This window comes from Nicotiana sylvestris, chromosome 6, assembly GCF_000393655.2.
Source record: "Nicotiana sylvestris chromosome 6, ASM39365v2, whole genome shotgun sequence".
Taxonomy (NCBI): Eukaryota; Viridiplantae; Streptophyta; class Magnoliopsida; order Solanales; family Solanaceae; genus Nicotiana; species Nicotiana sylvestris.
Genome location: NC_091062.1, coordinates 181,834,982 through 181,847,125, shown reverse-complemented (window position 1 = coordinate 181,847,125; position 12,144 = coordinate 181,834,982). Strand labels below are relative to the sequence as shown.

At 36.3% G+C, this 12,144-nt stretch overlaps 1 protein-coding gene across 3 annotated transcripts in view; it reads left to right on the top strand.

Moving 5' to 3' along the window:
• Positions 1–735: 735 nt before the first annotated feature.
• LOC104219576 (protease Do-like 2, chloroplastic) overlaps positions 736–12,144 on the top strand; it is a 30,358-nt gene continuing 18,949 nt past the window's right edge. The window contains exons 1-13 of one of the 3 annotated variants that reach the window (XM_009770274.2): positions 736–993; positions 2,150–2,293; positions 3,049–3,099; positions 3,623–3,696; positions 3,866–3,929; positions 4,095–4,139; positions 5,129–5,236; positions 5,952–6,029; positions 6,939–7,005; positions 7,172–7,230; positions 7,802–7,901; positions 8,959–9,038; positions 10,814–10,870. In XM_009770274.2, the coding sequence (XP_009768576.1) occupies positions 808–993; positions 2,150–2,293; positions 3,049–3,099; positions 3,623–3,696; positions 3,866–3,929; positions 4,095–4,139; positions 5,129–5,236; positions 5,952–6,029; positions 6,939–7,005; positions 7,172–7,230; positions 7,802–7,901; positions 8,959–9,038; positions 10,814–10,870 (1,113 nt within the window). In that variant the 5' untranslated portion in view covers positions 736–807. Of the gene's footprint in view, positions 994–2,119; positions 2,294–3,048; positions 3,100–3,622; positions 3,697–3,865; positions 3,930–4,094; positions 4,140–5,128; positions 5,237–5,951; positions 6,030–6,938; positions 7,006–7,171; positions 7,231–7,801; positions 7,902–8,958; positions 9,039–10,813; positions 10,871–12,144 lie in introns of all 3 variants that reach the window. The other 2 variants (XM_009770273.2, XM_009770275.2) reach the window with 2 other exon arrangements.

The following is a 12,144-nucleotide window of genomic DNA, read 5'->3' as shown; positions in this document are numbered from 1 at the left end:
GCAGAGCCTGAAGTCCCCCCTTTCCCCGCTTTAGTTTTCTGTTGTCTCTTCTGTTTCGAGAACAATTGTACTTCTTTTTCAGACTTATATTTGTAGTAAATCTTAGTCATTCGTGGATTGCGATACCAGATCTTTGGGGTAGCTATGTACTTGAGTTGTGGCACTGTTATATTACTTCCGCATTTCCTATTTATCTTGTTTTAACTAATATCTGTTTTTGTTTGAATTAATAGTAATGGTAGTAAAACTGTAACTGTCGGCTAGCCTAGCTTTCACGAGTAGGCGCCATCACGATTCCCGAATGTGGGAAATTCGGGTCGTGACAAAAAAAATGAATACTTTTGAAACTTGAGACCTTAAATATATTATTGTATTTGTGTGGTTGTAAAACTTTTGAAACTTGTAGCCTAGGATATGTTATAACATTATGCGGCTACTCATTAAGGGAAGAATCGAAAGTATAAAAATAATTATTTCCAAATATAAAATTATGTAGCCTAGGATATGTTATAACATTATGAGCCTACTCATTAAGGGAAAAATCGAAAGTATAAAAATAATGATTTCCAAATATAAAATTATTAATAAGAAAACAGTGTTGTGGTACTGCATTAATGGTTTGCAATTTATAAGTCGCATTAATGGTTTGCAATTTATAAGTCGCATTAATGGTTTGCAATTTATAAGTCCTTACTTGAATGGGATTTATATATTGGCTTAGGCCAGGATAAGGAAAAATGTCCGAGTATCCTCTCTTCAGTTAGCTACTTTTATAGTTTCATTTGCTGCATTAATTAACCAAAAAATATGGCCGCGGCAACCGCACACAGCTGGTTCACGGTGCTGACCTCCACCGGCGGCGGCACTTCACGATGCTCTCTCTCATCTCACCGTCTCTTTTCAACTTCCCTTAGACCTTCTTCTTTCTTCCTTCCTAAAGCTTCCACTCAAAATCAAAATCATAACAAAAATGTTCTCAAGAAATCATCCGAGGTAAATTAACATCATCGTCTCTGCTATTTTTTTTAATACTCAATCACCATTGGATTAGGTTCTGTTTTACTTTATCTTTATTATACTGTGTATTGTATTGTCTTAAAAGATAAATTATTTAGTATTTTAATAAAATTTCCCTGGATAGAGCTGAATGGATCGTGAATTGTGATGTTAGCTTTTGGCAGAGATGAAGCCAGGATTTCAACCTTATGAGTTCAAAATTTTAGAACGACGATTTCAAGTGCTAATAACTGGGTTCTACACTTAATATTTGTACATATTTAATAAGTTTCTTAACATAAATACTCTATTTGAGCAAACCCGTAACCGGACTTCTAGCTCCGCCCCTGGCTTTTGCTGTATATATTATAATTGAGTTCTCATTTATTGGTTGCTTTATAAATTCTTCTTTTTTTCATGTTGGTCAATACGCTGTAGTCCAACTAATAAGAAAACATTCCTAGTTGGTGCTGTGGAATAATATGCACTCACTCACTCACTCACACATATATAATATTATATATAACATAGCGAAATAGTGGGACTTTAATATTGAGTCGTTTTTTATGATACTTCCCGAAATTAGATAAGAAATGGCGAACTGAGTGTATGAGAAGGTTACATGAATTTTGCAGTGTCGAAAATGTATTATGCTTAGCCATGCTTGTATTGATATGGATTTTTGTTGGCGGTACATGCGAGAAAGGAAAAAGATGAAGAATACACTTCTAACCTCTTGCATGCTTTATATAATCAAGGAGCGATATGGAGTGCAACTGAAAATGGGGTTAAGGCAAGTTAAATCATGATTTTTAATGTTTTCTGGTTTTTTTACTTGATGAGAAAGATTGAAAGAAGTATTTTGTGAAGGAGACATGCAATGCAAGCTTAAAATATAACCTCTTGCAAAAAAACTACTTTTTCCCCCCTCTTTTGGTCCTTATTTGAAAATTATTTTTACTTGTTGTTTGATTCAGTTTGAATCACTATGATCTGCTCTAGCTGTTCTCATGGTTCTGCTCATCAGAGCCAGTCATGTTACTTTGTTCCAATTTAGGGAAAAAGTATTTCATTGTTGTTTATGAGTAGAACTTTTATTAAACAAGCAAAGCCATGAATTCAGAAAGAAGCTGATAAACAGAAGTTTCCACAGAGATCAAAAAATGAAGGGCCTTTTGCAAATGCAGATGGCAGGAGCAGTACGAATGAAGCAGGACGATCTCAACTGGCATCAATTAAATCATTTGGTCTGCAGAGAAAAGGGAAGGGAGTTCTGTTGGACTCAAAGGAGCAGCAGGTAAGAAAGTCAACTTCTTCTCTCCATTTTGTCTAGGTGATCGGCTTCTTTCTTGCTCTTGAGAAATATACAGAACAAGGGAAAATGGGTGTTAGTCGTGCAACTCTGTGTGTCTGTGGGGTTGGGGTTTTTGGGGGTGGTGGTGGTTGGGTAATAACATGAAAGGCCTTGCACTTTTTCACATTCTCTTTTACCCTTTTATAGTTTTTATCACATGATGCTGTTATGCACATTTGCATAAATGGGTGCCATGCCGAGGTGAACCTATGACTTTAAAAGTTCCCCTGTACCATCTGCTCTTTTGTTGTTGTAATATGTGCCGTCATATAAATATATATCTGTAAAAGTTTTCAATTTCATATATGTACATGTGTGTGTGTGTGTGTTTTCCAAGTTGAAGACGATGTCCTGCAGCCAAAACACTCCATCTATTGCCATGTTTTCAACTTATTGCTTTTGGCTTTCTATTCTTTATTTTTGCTGCACTTCAGGACAACAACAATGTTCTTGAGATTCTTTTTTTTCTAAGATATAGGGATGTTATCTTGGAGAGGATGTAACTTAACTCTGATACTTCTATGTTCTTCCCAAATATACTTTTTATCCCGCCATTCCCCTATCTATTTTATCCTGCTTACTTGTACTCAAGAATTATACGACTTTGGTGCTGTCAAGTTCTTGATCTTTCTTATGTTCCAAAAGATGTTGTTTCAATTGTTCTACACCACTGCACCTAAGTTGTTTTTCTTTTCCAGGTAGAAACTAGTAGCATCCAAGATGCAGCTTTTCTTAATGCTGTTGTGAAGGTGAATATATTTTAATGTATATGGCAATGTTCTAATTATGCAAATTTGTTTGAATGCCTCATCTTCAAATCTCAAGGTGAAGGTGTAGATCATTTGAATCATGAAATTAGTGAAAGGGGATCCCCTGGGAAACTATCAAATTCAGTACTCATCTTATCCTTAGCTTGCTTAGAAAGAGAAATTTGTGAAATAGCCTCGTGTATCTCTAAACAGTTGTGTCACTGGGCATTTATAAAGTGTGTTGTTGTCGTTGTTAGACACGAAATTATTCTCGAATGGTTTGGTTCTTCCAGTTCAAAGATAATAAAAACTGTGCTTAAAATACTTATGCAGCACTTAGAATGGTGCTCAGTTTCTTCTGTAGCCTCAATAGGTCCATCATGTGATTGCTTTCAACATATCTGCAAGTGCACTTATGAATGACTTTTATATGGATTGCATGACAATTTAATAATGTTTACTAACATTCCCATTTCCATTTTGTTTGTGTCAAGGTTTACATTTCCATTTTGTTTGTGTCAAGGTTTACTGTACACATACTGCTCCAGATTATTCCCTTCCTTGGCAGAAACAAAGACAATATACAAGTACTGGAAGGCATGCTCTTTCTCCTTTCTCTCTTAGTAAATTATGGAAAATGGCAAATTTCCTATGAACAGTAGTTCTGCGATGTGTTATTCTCTGATATTGTCTACTATATCTGGTAGGCTGATCTTTGTATGGGGGGGGATAGCCTAGAAGTCTGACTTTAGTTTGATTTGTTCAGTGCTTTCATGATTGGTGACGGAAAGCTCTTAACCAATGCACATTGCGTTGAACATGATACACAGGTACCTACTTTTATGGCTCTCTCTTCTCAAGTATAGTGGCTAGTGTTGTAGTCAGTGTTCACTATTGTTGAACCCCTGCTATTTAGTTGTCGATTACATTGTTCTACTCCATCGCCTGTCAAATGCGACTTTTAACTTAATCAAAATTAATATTTTTGGTGGCAGGTCAAAGTGAAGAAAAGGGGAGATGACACAAAATATGTTGCTAAGGTATGCTTTCCATGATAAGTTTTAAATACCTGCACAAAATATGCTCTATTGTTTTACTCTTGTAAGACGAATAACGGAGTCATCTCGGGCTCTTATATGGAAACAGAAAACAGTTTGAGACCAATCATTAGATGATGTCTCCTAAAAGGTACTCCCTATGTACAGTTTATGTGAAATTATTTCCTTTTTAGTCTGTTCTAAAAAGAATGTTCCCTTTTTAGGTTTTGAAAACAATTAACGTTAAACTTTCCATTTACCTTTAATGACATGATTTTATAACCACTCAAATGTCACGACATGTTTAAGACCACAAGTTCCTAAAGTCTTTATTTTTTCTTAAATTCCGTGTCCACTCGAACAAGTTCCCAAAAAATGAAATGGAGGGAGTAATACTATTGGAATGAAAGGGATTGTGGTGATTATTCTTTGACAAGATTTATTTTGAATGGTGAAAACATCTGAAGCTAAGTGAGACATGATATGTTAGACCAAAATCATTGGGACGTATTATAGTCTTGGAGTAATGCATTATACGATGTGCGTTAAAGTAGATCTGGTATTTCTGCAGCTAGATTGCTTTCTCTTGCTTCTACTAAAAAGAAACTGAATTATAGCTAGATATTACTGCTGTCTCTCCAACTCTCCCTCTTTTCCTCTTTGCTTTACCTGTAATAAGAAAACCGTGCACCTAGACTTTTATATATGAGGCAGTACACATACGCAAGTATTCCGGGCTCTTTCCTTGTTTATTATTATGTGACTTTATCTGGGGCTAATGTGCTTCTCGTATTTGTTTAGTCCTGAGCTAGCATACGGGATGTTCTGGTGTCCTTTGAGAAGTAGATGTATTCTTTCATATGATCCAATCTTGAGTTTGATTCAGCTTGTTTCCTTTCCTCAACAGCCCCCCCCCCCCACACACACACCCCACTTCCAAACCCCTAAACCTAATTATATGGTGCTTAATTCTCATCATGTATGACATGTAGGTTCTAGCCAGAGGGGTAGAGTGTGACATAGCTTTGCTATCCGTGGAAAGCAAGGACTTTTGGGAGGGAGCTGAGCCCCTTCGTTTTGGACGGTTGCCTCGTCTGCAGGCACTTCTCATTTATCAATTTCATTTTAAAAAGCTGTTCTACATGTGTGTATGTGTGTGCGTGTATATATATATATATATATATATATTGAATGTATATTTCTTGCCTTACCTTATAAATAAAATTATGTATATTTTTTTCCTCTGAAGATGTGCTTTCTCATTTTTAATGTTGGTCTAAATGTGGATAAGCCACCCTGCACAAGTATTCATACTGAAGAAAGTTGGCACCTATCTACATTGATGCCTGCTTACTAAATTAGTCAATCACACCTGATCTTGGATGAATCAAGTTTGTAGATGTCCTATCCTTGAGTCGAGATCTGTCTCTGATATGTATGATTATGTGAATTATATATTTGTGAGGCAGCTTCACATTTGATAGTAAGCTTCAACAGTTGATAGATAAGTAAATGCTTAGTTATTTCTTGGGTGGAATTATACCTTAAAAGAGAGAATATTACATTTATTCCCATGAAAATATTTTCTATAAAAGCTAATTCTGGACTCATAACCACTTTAACATAATCTTGTTGCCTTTTTGCTTGTCATTTGATATTTGAACCTCTGTTACTACTCAATTTGTGTTGCTGGATTACTTTCTATTTTCCGTAGAATATAAAAAATCGTGGACATATTCAAAAACCCAAATCTCTTGCCGAATCTGATGCAATGCATATAGCTTACATATTAAGCTGGTCCTTTTTCTTTTGCAGGATGCTGTAACTGTGGTTGGCTATCCACTTGGAGGAGATACAATATCTGTGACTAAGGGGGTGGTTTCAAGAATTGAGGTTTGTTTCTGTTGTTCACCTTTCAGTTAAGGCAGTATTAGTTTATTCCTTAGCTGACGGTGACAGACCTCTAGATGCTTTTACTTAAGAATTTTGATCGTTACTCGTGCTTTGACCAATGTGGGTCATTTGTCTTTTCCTGGGTACATTATAGTCTGTTGTGCTCTTTTACTGATGACTGGTATTGTTCTCATCATGTCATGATCTATTCAATCTTAAAGGGTAATGATTGCTAGAATTTAGATTAATAAATGGATAATGTTAGGAGAAGAAACTTGCGTAGATAATGCACGATAGTCACAACCGTTGCCAATTCACTGTGTACAGCTATAACAGTAATATTAGTATAACGTCTAATATGTAGATTCTCTTTCCAAAAACAGGACCTGCGCTTCTTTTTTTGATAAGGTAAGTTTTTTTAGTGTTGGGGAAATCCCCGCATACAAGAAGTATACAGAATGAAACTGTGTTTAAAGGGGGTTTATCAACTATTAATCTGGTTTCATGATCCTAATTAAAATCCCCATCAGTAACCTGCAATAAGCAAGTTGATTCACCTTAAAGAGATACACTGGGTATGTTGTTGTGTTGTTGATTCACCTTAAAGATATGCGAGGTACTTTTATAGAGATCATTGTTCTTTGTTATTATTATTGTTTTCCTTCGTTTTGTTTTTCTGACCCTTTTACACCCTTATTATTCCCACTTTTAAAGGTTGTGGTTATAGTTAAGAGTATTCAAGCATATAGTTGTTCCCTTAAATTCCAGTCAGTTCTATAGGTTGGAAAAGAGTTGATTATTACAAATGAGACAATCTTCCCTTTGCTACTAGTGATAGATACAGCCTGATTTTTTTTCTCCTAGATATTGATTACAAGTGCTAACTCACAGATTTGTCTTCATCAATAGGTTACATCATATGCTCATGGATCATCTGAGCTGCTGGGCATTCAAATAGATGCAGCAATAAATCCTGGTAAATGGACGTTGAAATAAGACTGCTTTTTCATATAACAAGCCCACAGAAATTTACTCTTATCTTATTTGTTTTAAAACTTATCCATGTGTACATACACGGATGAATAGTTGTATTTTTTTTCTTGCTTTACTGTAGTTGCTGCTACTAATGGCAAGGATTTTAGGTAATAGTGGGGGTCCTGCATTCAATGATGATGGAGATTGCATTGGAGTGGCATTTCAGGTAGTTGCTTGTCAGATTTGGATAATGGTTATTTATGTGACCAGACTCTTGCTTCTTTTGGCTTGCCACTTTAGTTTACGCAAAGTCCTCTCTTTTAGGGATTTGTAATGACAGGATGCAACTATTTATTTCAAGTATGAAATGGTTACTTAATCACATAATTGTAGTTGTTTATATTACCGCTGCTGTTATTTTCATCTCTTTTGAAAGGCATTCTGAGGCTAGCTTAAGAGCTCGGCCCAAGGCAAACCATAATAGTATCGCTTGGGGCAACTAAGGGTGGTAGTATCTCTTACGGCTATGTGCTGCATCAACAGTTCTTCAAATTACTTTTTATATTTGTCACTTTTTTTATCTTGCTTGATCTATTTAGTGAATGAGGTCAGTAACTCCTCAGGGTACAAAATGTTTTCTGGTGCATTTGCCTTAAAAACCAATAATGATCAGCATACTGTTCCTCCACTATGTTTGACAAAGTTATGATCCTCTTCAAGAATCTCATGCCTTTTTTTTTTAATTTACTTCATGTGTTGTTTTCATATTGCTAATGCTTGCACAACAACTCCTTTAGGTTTACAGATCTGATGACGCTGAAAATATTGGTTATGTAATCCCCACTACAGTTGTGTCTCATTTTCTGGAAGACTATGAGAGGAATGGGAAGTATTGTGGTGAGTCTGTCTCCTTTTGTGAAATTATCTGCTCATTCAGGTCATCCATGCTGAGGAATCACCTAAATGGCTAGGACTTTGCAAACAGTCTCTGTTTTCAATTACACAGTTTGTTAACCAAGAATATTTATTTTCTTGAATTAGATTATGACAACTGACTGATCTCTGGGATTAGCTTCATTTCACTATGTTTGGTCTGAATTCTGTGTCTATTTTTTTTAATGCATCAATCACGGAGTTCTTAAGTTCGATTCTGTTGCTGGAAAAATCAATTAATACGCAAATATGAACTAAAACAAGTGTACTTTTGAGTTGCATGTTATAGAAAAATATCCAGTTCTAAATTTTGAATATAAGCTTATTTCGAACCTAACCAACTGATGACTGTGTCTGCTCCTTTCTTATTTGCCAATCAAGTATCTTTGTTGCTGCCAGTTGGCTTGTCATGATGTCTAGCTGTAATTGTGTGATGATGATACTTGATGGGAGAGAAGTAAGAGAAATATTTAACTCCCAGACTGTGGTTAGTTTTGCTAATGAGAAGGCGGCTGGATGAATGGAAACTCCTCCAGGCATTTCAGCCTCTGACATGAAGGCATATGTGGAAGAAACAGAGATGCCTCTTGGTCCTGTAAAAGGAGAAAGGAAGAGAAGATAAGGTGTCATTGAAAGAACTAAAAGATTGGCATTATCAACGTGATAAAGGGTCATAAATTGAGGTTTAACTCTGAGAAATAAGGTGTCAGCAGCACAGGGGCCAAGCAGGAATTTTTGTTGGTGAACACGAATTTTGTTTATGTTATTTGCTTCCCTTTAATCCTTAATCACAACATTAATTTATGCTGTGGCGGGGGGGCCCTGAAATAAGAAAGCCATCAGTATTAATTTATCGTTTCAAACTTGTATGGTTCCACCACTACATGCTGTTTTTCTGTACATGCCAAATCATTGACTGAAGTTTTAACTTGTAACTTCTTAGTTTGCTCTTTAAATGGGTCCACTGGGACCAAAACTCTGGTATATGATATACTACTTCTAACTAATATCATATTTTCAGGTTTTCCTTGCCTCGGGGTCTTGTTGCAAAAATTGGAGAATCCAGCACTACGTGCCTGCTTAAAAGTGCCATCTAACGAGGTCTGTTTATTTATCTCTACAGAATGAAAGTCCTTGTGTCTGCTCTTCAGAATGATTGTCTTTCTCTGTATACCCCCCCCCCCCCTTGTTTTTCATTTTTGTGTGTGTAATTGGTGAATTCATTTATCAAAAAAAAAAAATTGGCAGCTGATACTGCCTATCCTAAGATACTTCATATGTGTTGGCATATTATCCTATTGAGAAATGTACTCTCCGTTGATCCCAGCCCACACTGAACAGCTGGACTCCTAATTCATGAAGCTTTTGCAGACTGGAATCCTAATTCATGAGCTTAAAAGCTTATGAATTTTTGGCTGGAATTTGTCGTCTGATAAATTGCAATACTTTGAACTTAGGCGAAAGCCCACTCAATTCTGAGTTTGGTCTCAACAGAACCTCAGAAGAAACAATTTCAAAACATTCATTCAATAAGGTATAAACCCGATCTTTGACATCCAGAAAGGAGAGCTTGGGCGGAAATTCCTTCGTTGCGAAACTTCCGCTCATAGAAACTGGTAAGTACAAAATCATAAGCTATACAATCTAATATGGAGCAGAAGGCTTTGCATTTGACAATTTAACTAATCATCCTTCTAAACATCTTGCTGACTTGGAGTCATTTCCCATTCTTTCTTAAACTGCATTTTCCTGATGAGGCCTAGATTATGTTGGTTCCAGTGAATCTTACTGAACAATGATGAGCCAAGTAAAAATCAGAGGGTTATATTAAGATTAGACCTTCTGAATTGGGTAAGAGGCAGATCTTGGTGAGTTATGGTGAATGATGATGAAGAACGAATAATGGATAGCAAACTCGACTAGGAGATGGCGGAGGGAAAGGTTGAGCTTCTTTTTTTTTTTTTTTTGTGGGGGGGGGGGGGGGAGAAGATTGAGAGAGAGTTTCTTTTTATGAACCAGATGAAGCCCTTTTCCTTTTCATTTAGCTCTTGTTTTGTGTCTTTATGTTCTTGTTTTGCAGTAGAAGCCCTTGACCACTCTATTAATGCTAGAAAGAACGGTACAGCAGCTACAGGCACTTTTTGTGAAAGAGAGGATGATTTGGTGTCTATGGTTATATAAAGAGATGGTGGTGCCGAGGTGCTGTGGCTAGAGTTCAGCAAATGTCAGAACTGAATCTTTGGATTTGGTCATATATACATGGGAAAAGTGGGCATTGACTAAAATAACTTCTATTTAGTTATGCATACATACACTTATCAGTTAGAATACATATACACTTATCATTTAGAATACATAGAAACGCATTGGAAAAAGCAATATAAAGAAAATGTGTAAGGCATCCTTAGGCTTAAGGGCGTGAAAAGTTGAATTTATGGGCATGGATTGAGCTGAGTAAAGCTAACTCTTCTTGATAATGAATCATCATTGGTAAACTTTTTAATAGTTAACTAATTTTTATTTCAAGAGGAAGTCATCCTGAATGAAGCAGCATTTACAATATCTTCAGCTTTCTGGTCTCTAATGCTGTCAACTCCTCTAAATCAGATGTCATGGAATTAAGTTATACCACCAGCCAACCAAGTGCATCTATCAGTTTAGCGTTTTCTTGATGCTACTTTATGCATCATGGGGAAAAAAATAGTTCTACATGAAAGCAAACCCATTCTGTATTCATTCAACTGAATCCACCTTGGCAGTTATGTGTTTTGAGACATAGATGTGCAGCGATTACTCAGTAGTTTGAGCGGAAAATTTACATACTTGTATAATGCTTCGAGACGTCCTCTTTTAATACAGTGTTTTTTGTTTCATAGGGTGTACTTGTCCGGAAATTTGAGCCCACTTCGGATGTCAGTAATGTCTTGAAAGAGGTATTTTTATTCTTTATTTCAGTAGGCTATTTTTCATTTTACTGTTACACATGGATTTTTTTGCACTATTGACAGCACTTGGTAGCTCTGTTCTGATAATGATAGTTAATCTAGTCGAGAGAGCCTCAGCTTAATGGCTTTTTGTTTCACTTATCGAAGTTTTCGAAATGTTTAACCCTTAAAGTGCAACCTACAAATAGAAGGACCATAAGAAAAAGATTTGATTTGACTGAGTAGTGACAACTGACAAACAGTGATTAGCCGAGGAGCTAAAACAAAAGGTCTTTGTTATTATGAGAAGCTCCGTGGAAGTCATGGTGTTCAAGCATCTATTTTATTCAACTGAATGTGCTTCACTTCTTTTCCATCCATTTTTGTCAATTAACTTGATTTAGTCATTTTATTATGTTCTTTTTAGAACGAGTGTGAATGGGAGCCTCGAAGCAACTGTAAAATCGTCTCCGTGTGACCTATAGGTCACGAGTTTGAGTCGTGGAAGCAACCACTAATGCAGTAATGTCAGTGTTGTCAAAGGCGCGCTTAAGCCCTAAAGCGAGGCTCAAAACATGTTGAGCGCTTCGCCTCGCTTTAGTGCCGCATCAAGGCTTTAAGGCATATTTTTCCTTACTTAATGAGTGTAATCCTAAAAAGGCGATATTAAACAATTGATATTTCACTTTATCGTAAATTTTTTTCAATTTTTTTGTCCATATATTTGTTATTCATGCTTATAATTATTAGTCTTGAACTACAAATACATATTTTTACTTTTTCTTCGGTTGTGCCTTTTTCAATTAAAGTTCACGCTTTATTTGTGCTTTGCGCTTAAAGCCCCAACAGACCTTAAAGCTTTTCTGCGGTTTTCGCCTTTCATAACACTAAGTAATGTTTGCATTAGGGTAGGTTGTCTACATCATACCCCTTGGGGTGCGGCCCTTCCGCGGACCCTGCGTGACGCGGAATGCCTTGTGCATCGGGCTGCCTTTTTTTTTCTTCGTCTTAGAACAAGTGTGTTTGCTTAATATAGTAAGAGGTGGAGCCAGGATTTGAAACTTATGGGTTTGAGATTTTAGTCCTTTTAAGTTAGTGGATTCTAAATTAACAATTTTGTACATATTCAATGAATTTCTTAAGACAAATACCGGTTTTGGACCAAAGCTACTGTGTTCGGCTGAAACCATAACCAAAGCACTAGCTCCGCCCCTGAATATAGTGGTTTTGACTTCCTCCTTCCCCTTATAGGTTATAGCAGGTAACTCTTTTTGAAACCAATA